This window comes from Prionailurus bengalensis, chromosome B1 (genome assembly GCF_016509475.1).
Source record: "Prionailurus bengalensis isolate Pbe53 chromosome B1, Fcat_Pben_1.1_paternal_pri, whole genome shotgun sequence".
Lineage (NCBI taxonomy): Eukaryota > Metazoa > Chordata > Mammalia > Carnivora > Felidae > Prionailurus > Prionailurus bengalensis.
The window spans coordinates 186,396,427-186,408,497 of NC_057344.1; the positions used below are offsets into that span (position 1 = coordinate 186,396,427).

The window sequence follows — 12,071 nt, forward strand, 5'->3', positions numbered from 1 at the left end:
CCACTGTCCTGGCCTGTCTCTGGAAATCGTTGAGCCAGCTCCATCCTAGAGAAGGCAGAAGAAGAGATTTCTGGGTGCTTGAAGTGAGTCATACTTCTTGGGCAGGAGCCCCTCGCCCCCAGTGTTTTCTCACCCTTTACCCCCAGTGCTATTGGATGGTGGTGTTAAAATCGTGGGTTGCTCAAGTTACAGGGCACCTGGGAACCCCTCTCATTTTCCAAGGGAGGAAACCGAGGACCAGGCAGTGTGTGTTTGTTCTGTGGCTCTCCCAGGGTCCCCAAAGTTCATGATTAGCTCCTCACTAGACCTGCTTCTGGATGGAGGCCTTCTGGCTCTGCCTGGTGATTTTCTGCTGTCCACCTCCTCCATCATCCTCCTTTAGGAGCTGAAATGTCTCAAGTACGGTCACTTGGCTTGTCTGGCTTTCTGTTCTATTTTTGCCCCCCCCCTTCCCTCTGCCCTCCCCCCCCACCCCGCCACCAGGGCTGGGGCTGGAGTCATGCACTTGCTGGTTGTTCACAGCTGCCAACAAGGAGGCTCTTGGGGACCTTTTCCTTTCCTTGCAGTTTTTGTTATTGTTGTTGTTGTTTGTTTCCAATTGGAGGGATACGAAATGGGTCATGTTAACAGCTGCCATAGGGACTAAACTATCACCATTTTAGAACGAGTACAAGAAATTCCATCCCATTCCCCAGTATCATCCCCTCCACACACATAACCCTTCCAGAGTTTTCTGTTGTTATTTTTTCTTAAGTGTTTATTTATTTTTGAGAGAGACAGAGCGCAAGTGGCAGGGGGGTCAGAGAGAGAGAGGGAGACAGAATCCTAAGCGGGCTGCAGGCTCTGAGCTGTCAGCACAGAGCTGGATGCGGGGCCCGAACTCAGGAAAGGCAGGATCATGACCTGAGCCGAAGTCGGATGCTTCACCAGCCGAGCCACCCAGGCGCCCCTCTATTGTTATTTTAATAATACATGTAAGCTCTTTGATTGGATGCAATAAAACATAGTCCTTGCTTGTACTTATTCAGAACCCTTCTCTTCTACACAAAGTGGCTCAGATATCCCCGGAAGAGTCCTGAGAGCCTGCCTCGCCCTTGGACCCGTGGGCTGCCGCTGGCTTCTCAGGTTCTCCAGACTACTGTAGTTGGGGTTCTAACTTCCAAGATGCCACGAGGCTGGAGGTCCCCGGAGCCTGTGTTTTCCAAGTGTAGATGAAGTCAGAATCACCCGTGCCGTGTGCTAACGATGCAGATTCCTGAGCCAGTTCCAGATTCCAAGTCAGTGGGTCTGAGCTGGGGCTGGGAACCCGCATTTTCATGAGCATCCCAGGGGGACATAGAGCAGCGTTTTCTAGTGTTCCTTCTTGGTGCTGCCACACCGGGGTCAGGGCGCTGTCGGGGAGGTGTCCCCACCTTCGCCAGGGCAGCACCGCTTTGAGCTGCTGCAGCAATGAGGCTTCAGCCTGAGGGTTCTGCTGATAAAAATAAGTGACACAATGCAGTTTTTGCAGTTGGCTGTTCTAGACCATAGTAGAAGGAAGAGCAGTCCAGCAGTGGCTTCCTCGAGACCACCCTTTTGTTGCTGGGGCTCTAGGTTCCGTACAGAATGAGTTTGCTTTCTTCCCCTTTGGTGAAGGAATAACTGTCCTGTTTTCCATGCCCTGAAGGGACTAGAACTGCAGGACTGCACTCATCAAATCCCAGGTCACGGGGCCTTGGCAAAGGCCTCTGTGCCTGTTTCCTGCCGGGCACCTTGGACCCAAGGGAAGGGAGTCCTCTTACTCACAGCTTCCGAGGCCTGATTTGGACCTTGCCTTGGGAGAGAAACAGCTTCTCTCTCTGATCCCATCAGACTGCAGTTCGAGGTCAGGAAACTTGAATTTCCACTTTGCCCTTAGGTGGTGGCCCTTCCCTGTTCTCCTTCAGTAGACCGGCTGTTACAGCCAATCTTGCCTACAGCACCTTACCGCGTCTCCATGCAACTGGGGTTTTCTTCCCCAAAGTTGGGAGACTTTGGGGCCTCAGATTTGGATCTGATCAATTGGAGGGACAAGGGTGGCCATCTTTCTGCCACCAGGACTAACAGCACTGACAACCCAGGCCTCTGATCTCGGCCGCAGGACCGGAGGCACAAGGGCAGATCGGCTAAATTGTGTGGAAATGGGATTTTTCCTGTGAAATCTCAATACCTCTTTTAGGATGTTGCAGTTTAGGGTTTTTGAGCCACTCTCCTCTGATATTTACTCACTGGGGATTTTACTCTTGAAAAATCACAGTGGCAGTACAACCATTTTGCTTCCATGAAGGCGATGTCAAAGTCTTAAAAATCCAGGACGTTTTAAGGCAGGATTCCAACCTCATTACTGCCAGGAATAAGATTCACCCAAGGTGGAAGTGTCCTCCCTTAGAACGCAAATCCGTCTCAGAATGGCTTTTCTTTCCCCTTTGTTTTTAAAGCTAAGCAATTACTTTTTTTTTTTTTAAGGAAAAAAAAAATTGTGCTAATGCACAAAACTCTCTTTTTCCCCTTTCATTTATTTGAAATTGAACTTAACAAAGTCAGTTCCAAGCAAGCACTATATATGAGTAATGCTTTTTGTCCATAAAAGAGCATTGACTCCAATGGTACGGGAGCGCTGATTCTCTCTCTGCTTTGTGTGAGCGTCCATAATGACAAAGTGCTCATGTCAGAGTGTATAATGAAACTATAAATTGTTTTCATGAATGCTCTGAATTTGGTCTTTTACGGGGCAAATTCAAAAGGTATTTAATGCCACATTTCACATATGTGAATAACGCCAGACGGTGCAATATATCCAATAAAAGCAAAAGAGTCCCAGTCGGGCTCACAGTGGCCCAGGTGGTGGATGATTATCAGGTGAGGGTAGTTCATGGTCAGGGGCGGGGCGGGGGGGGGGTGTGGTGATGGGGAGAAGGAGGGACAAAGATATCCTGTATCTCTGAAGAAGAGTTTCAGCTAGGTACACTCAACTGTTTGGGGGTAATTCAAAGTGTGGCTAAAATACTTAGCTCACAGAGTGGATCTCTGGGGAGTGGGTCTCTGGGGAGTGGGTCTCTGGGGGTGGGTGCCTGCATTGGAACCATGGAAGTTGTACATATCTTGGTGGAGTTAGTGAACAAATGTTCTCAGGTGAGAAAATGTCTGCTGGGCTGAATGGACAAGTGAAATCTATTGCGATGATATATAATTCAATTAAGTTATTTTTAATAACCATTTTTGTATTTTTTTAATTATAGAATAGTCATAAGGGCTTATTCTAGAGAACACAGAAAAGCATAAAGAATAAAATCTTTAAAAACACCTGCAAATACTTTTGTTACCAAGAGTTGTTAATAACATTTTTTTTCAAAATTTGTATTGAATAGTCTTTCTGTGTATATCATTCCATTAACATTTTAATATGATTTTACATAATCTTATCTGGATATATACATCCTTTTAAAACAAAATTTGGTTCCGACTATCTATCTGTGTCATTTTTTAAAAAAATATTTTGCTTTTTGCGTTATACGTCGGTTAAATGATTTTATCTATTTATCCCAGTTTGCCAAAGTTCACAAACATATAAGGCTTTTTGGTTCTGTCACGAGAGGAATACATCATGTACCGTAGCCCTCTTTAGGTGCACATGTCATTCACTGATGTCTCTGGGTATATGACCTCTAAAAATAAAAAAGGCGACAAAACGAAACCAGTCCCACGGGGTCTATTAAATACCTCGTGTGGCAAACGGAGGTCCATTGATGTTTTTGACCAACGGCTTGGATTTGTTTGTTTTGCAGTACCTAGTGTGTAAAAGAAAGCTGGAGAGTAAAAAGGAAGCTCTGCTGATCCTGTCCAAGGAGCTGGACACATGCCAGCAAGAAAGGGACCAGTACAAACTCATGGCCAATCAGCTTCGAGAGCGCCACCAATCCCTGAAGAAGAAATACCGAGAGTTGATCGTACGTGTTACGTCACGGTGACGTCCTTGTCCCCTTATGACACAAAGTGGGTTACACTGGAATTAAAATTTTAAAAAATAAATAAAGCAGGGATTTTGACATGCCATTTCTTTAAAAAAAAGGAAAAAAAAAAAAAGGATTGCATTCAAATAGTTCCAAAGTGGAAATATTAAGATGTGAAAGTTGTCACCCGTTTCCTCCACAGCCCAGCCCTAGTTGCTAGCTGATGTATATGTGGTTCCAGACCACCTGCTTTGGCACCCGTGAAATAGGCATATATACCTATGTGTTTATGTGTGTTTATATGTGCTTACTTATTAATTTATTTGTATTGGACTTTTTATCTTTGTTGTTTTTTTTTTTCTTCAGTAATCTCTATACCCAAGGTAAGGCTTAAACTCACCAACTGGAGATCAATAGTTGCATGCTCTACCGACTGAGCCAGCCAGGCACCCTTTTATGGGGCTTTTAAAATAGGATGCATATTATAAAGCTGCACTAGAAGCCACTGGTAACATGGGATTATTTAAATCTCATTTCACATTAATTAGAATCCAATAGAATTGAAAACTCCCTTCATCAGGCTCAGTCATCACACGTCACGGGGCCAGTCACCATCGGAGGCTGGCTGATGGCTGCCATATTGGATTATGTTGGTATAGATTTCCATGGTGGCCACTGTATTGGACAGTTAGATCTGGGACATTTCCATCATTGCAGAGCGCTGTTGAACAGCGTTGTGTGAATATTGTTCCAACATTTGCTCTTTTCACTCAGTACTTTATTTGGGACATCTCTCTAGGCCACACGTACGGATTCAATTCATTTTTAAAAAACAGTTGCAGAGTAAGTTTCCCATAATTTCTTTAAGCTTTCCTTTATCCTGAGCATTTAGATTCTCTCTGGGTCTTCGTGTGGCAGGATTTTTAAGGATACAGATCACACCGAAATGGAAGATACCAACTGCAGAGTCCTAGTTTGCTTCCTACTTTTTCCTCTCGCAGATACCGTCTCTGTTTTGGGGTGCTAACGCTACGGCTAACGTTTAGCTGTCTGCACTGGGATCATTGTCCTGGAACAGAAATAGAATAGAAAGATTCTGCAGGTTAAAATAATGTCGACTTACACACGGGCAGCATCAGATAGAAGAGTTTACTGAACATTTACACATTCACCTGAACCTAAATTCTCTTTATTCCCAGGTGGCACAAGAGGGCGAGGAATCAGATCCTTTTAAGACAGAAAGCCTGTGGACTGGAAGAGCTCAGTTAATTCTTGCTTATTTTGAGCGTATCCCTTCTTCCCTACCCGCTGAAAGTGTTCCGCCAGTAGAGCAAACTCAAGCATGTGTGGGTCCACTATTATTCCTTTGGATCTAACTATTTAAAAGACGAATTCAACTCAACCCAAATGAAATATTATCTTAGTTTTGGCTCTGTTCAAAAATAATTGTGATAAATCTAGTTTATTTGTTTGTTTCACATAGTTTTAGAAAGTATAGGGATGGCTGGATGGCTTCGGCGGTTGAATGTCTGACTTCGGCTCAGGTCGTGGTCTCACAGGTCATGAGTTTAAGCCCCATGTTGGGCTCTGTGCTGACAGCTCAGAGCCTAGAGCCTGCTTCGTATTCTTTGTCTCTCTCTCTCTCTCTCTCTGCCTGTCCCCCGATTATGCTCTGTCTCTCTCTCTCTCTCTGTGAAAAATAAAAATAATAAAAACATTAAAAAAAGAAAATATATATGTTTCGTTGGAACTGATTTCCTAGAGTTTTTTTCCAAAATAACTGGTTCAGTTTATACTTTTTTCTTAAACTATATTTGAATTTGGCTCAGGACACTATTTTTTTTTTTAATATATGAAATTTATTGTCAAATTGGTTTCCATACAACACCCAGTGCTCATCCCAAAAGGTGCCCTCCTCAATACCCATCACCCACCCTCCCCTCCCTCCCACCCCCCATCAACCCTCAGCTTGTCCTCAGTTTTTAAGAGTCTCTTATGCTTTGGCTCTCTCCCACTCTAACCTCTTTTTTTTTTTTTTTTCCCTTCCCCTCCTCCATGGGTTTCTGTTAAGTTTCTCGGGATCCACATAAGAGTGAAACCATATGGTATCTGTCTTTCTCTGTGTGGCTTATTTCACTTAGCATCACACTCTCCAGTTCCATCCACGTTGCTACAAAAGGCCATATTTCATTTTTTCTCATTGCCACATAGTATTCCATTGTGTATATAAACCACAATTTCTTTATCCATTCATCAATTGATGGACATTTAGGCTCTTTCCATAATTTGGCTATTGTTGAGAGTGCTGCTATGAACATTGGGGTACAAGTGCCCCTATGCATCAGTACTCCTGTATCCCTTGGATAAATTCTCAGGACACTATTAATTGCAGGTGGGTGGGTCTGAATTTAGTTCATAGTTTGGTTTGGTTTTTTGAATCCAAGCACATATATTGTTTTTAAGTAAAATGTAATATTTGTTTCTTTGTAGGATGGAGATCCATCACTTCCCCCTGAAAAAAGGAAACAGGTAAGACTTATTCCTGAAGCTTGGTAACTCTTGGATTATTCACACTGACGCCTTACAATGACTGGGGGATCAGGGAATCCCAAAATGTGTAGAGAGCTTCCCTACCAGCAAAACTCCCACGCCATTTATGTTCTTTTCTCCTAAATGGTAGTTAATGTTGTTTACTGATAAATCCATTCCCCCGCCCCCCACACATTTTAGGTGCTTACTTTTGTCACTGAACAAATCCTTAGATATTTGTGGATCTGTTTATGAACTTTCTGTTCTGTTCTCTTGAGCTTCCTGGGTAGTTCCGGGGTTGTACCACACTGCTCTAGCTGTTTTGGCTTTATAATACTTGAGACATCTGTTTAGGTTAGTCTCCTTCCCTTTGCTTTTTGCTTTTCACAACTTTCTTGTTACTTTTTCCAGATAAAACTTACATTTTATCACACCTTCCTCTGATCCCACCCAAATAAACAGACCTATGGGTATTTTGATTGGGGCTTTGTTAAATTTATAGATTAATTTGGGGACAGTTAAGATATTCATAACATTAGGGGCGCCTGGGTGGCTCAGTCGGTTAAGCGTCCGACTTCGGCTTGGGTCAGGATCTCGCGGTTTGTAGGTTCAAGCCCCGTGTTGGGCTCTGTGCTGATGGTGCAGAGCCTGGAGTCTGCTTCAGATTCTGTCTCCCTCTCTCTCTGCCCCTCCCTCGCTCACACTCTGTCTCTCTCTCAAAAGTAAACGTTAAAAACAAAATTTAAAAAAAAGGATTTTCATAACATTATGTTCAGGAATATTATAAATCACATTTCTTTTAATCCAGTTGTATACACCCATATATATATATATATGTTGTTGTTTCCCAAACGTCCTGTTTTGTTCATTGGTGATATACCTGGCATCACATATAAACGTGTTGGGTCCTTTTCCCTGAGATTTTTTTTTAAATTTTTTTTAATGTTTATTTTTGACAGAGAGAGACAGAGCAAGAGCGGGGGAGGGGCAGAGAGAGAGGGGGACACAGAATCCAAAGCAGGCTCCAGGCTCCAAGCTGTCAGCACAGAGCCCGACTCAGGGCTCGAACTCACAGACCGCGAGATCATGACCTGAGCTGAAGTCGGACGCTCAACCGACTGAGCCACCAAGGCGCCCCCCCAACCCTGAGATTTTTGATGCTGAGTAAATAGTATGCCCAAGGCGCGCACACACACACACACACACACACACACACACGCACATACGGGGCATTTACTCTTAAACACCAGCTCAGTCCTATGGTTACCCATTTGGTTATTCGGTTCTGCTCATTCCTATACTCTCTTCCTACTTTAATTTGATTATTCTGCAATGCTCCAGGTTTGATCTAAAGGCAAATTTTGCTATGGAGCTAATTGACTTTTTTTCCCAAACAAAATTACAAGGAGATTTGTCATGAACGGTTTAAATTTGGGATCCTCAGTCTGGAATTGCTACATGTGTTTGTGTTTTTGGTGTCTACGAACAGTTATCTTTGTTGAAATTTTAAGAGTTTGTTAGTATTCATGAAGGGGTTTTACAGTTTAAGTGAATTCGTGTTCCGTGACTTTATAATACAAAATTTACATTGACTGAGGAGAATCTGATGAATTCCAGTAAGTCTGTCAAGCTGCATTCTTACAGCTCTGAAAAAAAACCAGTTCAGGTCCTAAGCACTGGCTTTTTTAGATTTGCATATGGCGTTCAGTTTCTGTCCCTTTAGGATTTGTGTGATGGTGTGACTGGCACTGCGTCCTTCCCGCCTGGCTTAGAACCTCTGACTTGCTGCATGGGATAGAATGCGTTGGGGCACAGGTGACAGAAATTCCAAAGTGTTCAGACAGTGAAGAAATCGATGACCTCACATAACCAGAAGCTCAGAGGTAGCACGTGCTGTTTCTTCTCCATCGCGTGGACACCTTCTCTCCATTGTGCCACACTTAGCGAACAAAAATACAAATAAAAGTACAGGACACCTGGGAAATTTGAATTTCAGATGGACAATTGGTACTTTTTTAGTATAAAAGTATGACCGATGCGGTATTTGGGACAAATTTATACCAAACGTTGTTCATCATTTATCTAAAATTCAAATCGAACAGGGCTCCTATGTTTTGTCTGATCACTCTACCACTGTGCCGATTTTAACATCAGCTTTCTCTAGACCTGAGTATCAGCTTTCTTCTCAGGCAGGTTTCCCTAAGCAAGAGAGGTAGAAACCCCAGGCGTGGAATAGAAGTCCTTCTCTCCAGTCTGACTGGGCGAGTGTAGGACATGCTACCATTTCTGGTCTACTAACATTCACTAGGAGAGTCTCGTATGTTTTTTTTGGTTCGTTAGTTTGTTTAATTTTTTTTTTTTTTAATTTATGTTTTGAGAGAGAGAGACAGAGAATGCCAGCAGGGGAGGGGCAGAGAGAGAGGGAGAAACAGAATCCCAAGCAGGCTCCACACTGTCAGCACAGAGCCCGATGCGGGGCTCAAGTTCACGAACCGTGAGACCAGGACCTGAGCTGAAACCAAGAGTTGGACGCTTAACGGGCTGAGCCACCCAGTTGCCCTGAGAATATCATATGTTAATTGGCTTAGATTAATCACCCAGGATAGAAGGGCTGCTATGAAGCCGGCCGTAACACCCACGAAACTAATCGTGTGGCCTCGGGAAGGTTCCTTTCAGTGTCCAATTCTCAGCTTTCTCATCCATAAAATGGGAATCCACATGGTACCCACCATACGGTGTGGCTGTAAGGAACAAATGAGAGAGTGCAGGCAGAGTCCTCACCATGGTGCCTGGCACTGGGTGAGCACCAATAAATATTTATCATCCTTTCCTCCGCCTTATCCTCTTTTTTAATCAATTGTATATTAGTGTGTCGAATCTGTCTACCACTGCCCTTGTCGGGACCCTTTTGTTTGCCTCTGACAGCTTGAAGTAGCTCGGGCCACAGAGGAGGTTCCTGGCTCGTAGGGCCTCAGAGGGGTTGGTAATTAACTGGTGTTGGAGCAGAGTTTGAACCCCTGCAGTTTACTCAGAGCAGGTGCTCAGAGCCACGGTGACTCAGTACCTATTTATTGAGCATCTCATGGGTGTCTTGTGCTAATTTAGACAGTGGAGACACAGGTGTGAAAAAGTCAGAGCCAACTCCCGGAGCTTATAGAACTTGCATTGTAGTTAGAGTGACCATACCTTCGTTTTTCCAGGAATGTTTCCAGTTTTTCATGGCATAATCTCTATTAGTGCTCCTTTCCTCTCTCCAAAATCTCTTGGTTTAGACAATAAGTAATATCATCACCCTAATTCTAGTACAGATGCTATGAACAAACAATACGGAAAATAATTAAAATATATTGGATGTCAATGGCCACTGGTGCGATGGGGAGAAATGTAGAACCTGATGCAAGAGAGAGAATTCTGGCTTAGTTTTGCCAGGAAACGTCTTGGTAAATATTGGTGGGGGGGGGGGGATGGAGAATAGTTCCATTATTTGGAAAAATAAAGAATTTTAACCATTCAAAATATATTTTGTCAATTTTATTTACTTTTGGTTATTTTATTTATGAAAGCATGTGACTGGTCTTTGGGGAGTTGGTGTTAAGATGCCTTCTTCCTTAGCTCCTTGTGGGGAAGAAAATGCACCATTAAATGCTTAGTCACTGGTGACAATGAAACTTTCCATTTAGCCAGAAGCAAACAGCTTTGGCATACATGTGACAGGATTGGAAGGGAGAAGCACAATGATTTCCTTAACTTTTTCCTCTGGCAAGAAGGGGTTAGAAGCATGCACTCTGACCTAATGCCTCCTATATCACATTACATGCTTATCCCAAAGGCAAACCAGTGGGTGACGTATTTACCCCTCTCCCTGCAAAGCAAGTACATCTTATATAAGCAGAAGGCACTGGAACAAGAACGAGCTGTCAGGTTAATGGATGGGACATGGAGGTCAAGAGATCCACCTCTTGGAAAAGGAGGAGAGGCCACATTGAGCATCTCATTGCCCATCAGCCTTGTTTCTTGATTTAGGAGGAAGAATCTCTCTGGTCTCTACTTACTGCCCCCTTCCCCCATTGATTGCTCAACTCAGAGGGACAGATGGCTTGATCATTCTGTTACGGACGGGATGTTTGTATCCCCCCCTTTCATATATTGAAATGCTCCTCCCCAGTGTGACGGTATTAGAAGCTGGAGCCCCTGAAAGGTAGTTGGGATGAGATGAGGTCCTGGAGGTGGAGGTGTCACAAACGGGATTAGTGCCCTTACGGGAGTCATGACAAAGCTCGCTCTCTCTGCTCTGCTCCCCGCGCTGCGAGGATACAATAAGGAGTCACAACCGAAGCGGGCCCTCACCAGAACCTGACCATGCTGGCACCCCAGCGTCAGCTTGTCAGCCTGTGGAACTCTGCAAAACTAAATATCTGTTATTTGCAAGCCACCCAGACTGTGGCACTTTGTTATCGCATCTTGAGCTGACTATAAACGTATTTGAGGGTTCTTCTCGAATGTCGGTGGAACCAGTACCACATCCCCAGCCTTTGTAGTGCTTTGTGCTCTTCAGAGACCGTAGAGGCACACGCATTTGTACACACGTGATCTCCCAACTCTCTCCTGAAGTCACATGGGCAAGTTAGGTCTTCCGCAAAGTCACAAGGTCGCATCGTTGGGTAGCAGTAGGTGGTAAGAGGCTGGGTTCTGGTGTCCAGTCGCACTGATTCGAATTTCACCCTTCCTTCCACTTGCAGCCTGGGGGAGTACAGGGGAGCTGCCCGACCTTTCTGAGACTCAAATTCCTCCTCTCCAAGGTGAACATCATAACGAGGCGTATTCACAAAGCTCTTGTGAGGCATTGGTATGATAATGCTTGTAATGCTCATTGCCTGGTACTTAGTGAGTGCTTGGTGAATGTTTTTCATGTTTCCTGTGACTCGTCCAAGGTCACACAACCAGTTAACAGAGTAGAACTAAAATCCACGTCAGCTAACTCGTAGTTCAGTGCTCTCGTTCAGGTTTTTTTGTTCTAGATTCGACTCTTAGACTGAGTGGGGAGGAAGCATAGTCAACATTGAATCCAACCCATTTTGGAAGTCCAGACATTCAGGTGCTTTAATCAAAGCCCTCTCCTTAGAAGTGGTGGAGAACCAGAAGCAGCTAGGAATTTCTACCTGGGAAGCCAGTGTTCTTTCTTGTGGCAACCAGTGTGTGGCCATAGATAACTTTCCTGCTTCGTCTCCTCCACAGAGGACAGACCAGAACTTTCGTGTTTGTAGTTCGAGAAATATAGTTGTCGAGGCTAAAGAAAGCCTTAGAACTTAGACTCCTTTTTAAAACAACTCAATTTCCAATGTCGAGCCATCCATTCCAGAAGCTATGAAGAAATCGTGACAACAGCGATGGCCTAATCGCTTCTCCTGGGATGTCGAAATGAAAATTTGTTCTTGGCGCCCCCAGCACATCCGCACACAGGGTACCTCTCTGCACTGCACTGAGAGATCACCAGAAGATCTCAAACAACCTTTGAAATCTTTTTCTTCTGTTAAGCAAGCAGTTCCTCCAAAGGAGACAAAGGGAATTTAAATT

At 44.1% G+C, this 12,071-nt stretch overlaps 1 protein-coding gene across 4 annotated transcripts in view; it reads left to right on the top strand.

Moving 5' to 3' along the window:
• CCDC149 (coiled-coil domain containing 149) overlaps nucleotides 1-12,071 on the top strand; it is a 96,416-nt gene that overhangs the window by 31,708 nt on the left and 52,637 nt on the right. For all 4 annotated transcript variants that reach the window (XM_043572863.1, XM_043572862.1, XM_043572865.1 and 1 more), the window contains exons 2-3: nucleotides 3,804-3,965; nucleotides 6,459-6,497. In XM_043572863.1, coding sequence (XP_043428798.1) covers nucleotides 3,804-3,965; nucleotides 6,459-6,497 — 201 coding nt within the window. The remainder of the gene's footprint in view (nucleotides 1-3,803; nucleotides 3,966-6,458; nucleotides 6,498-12,071) is intronic.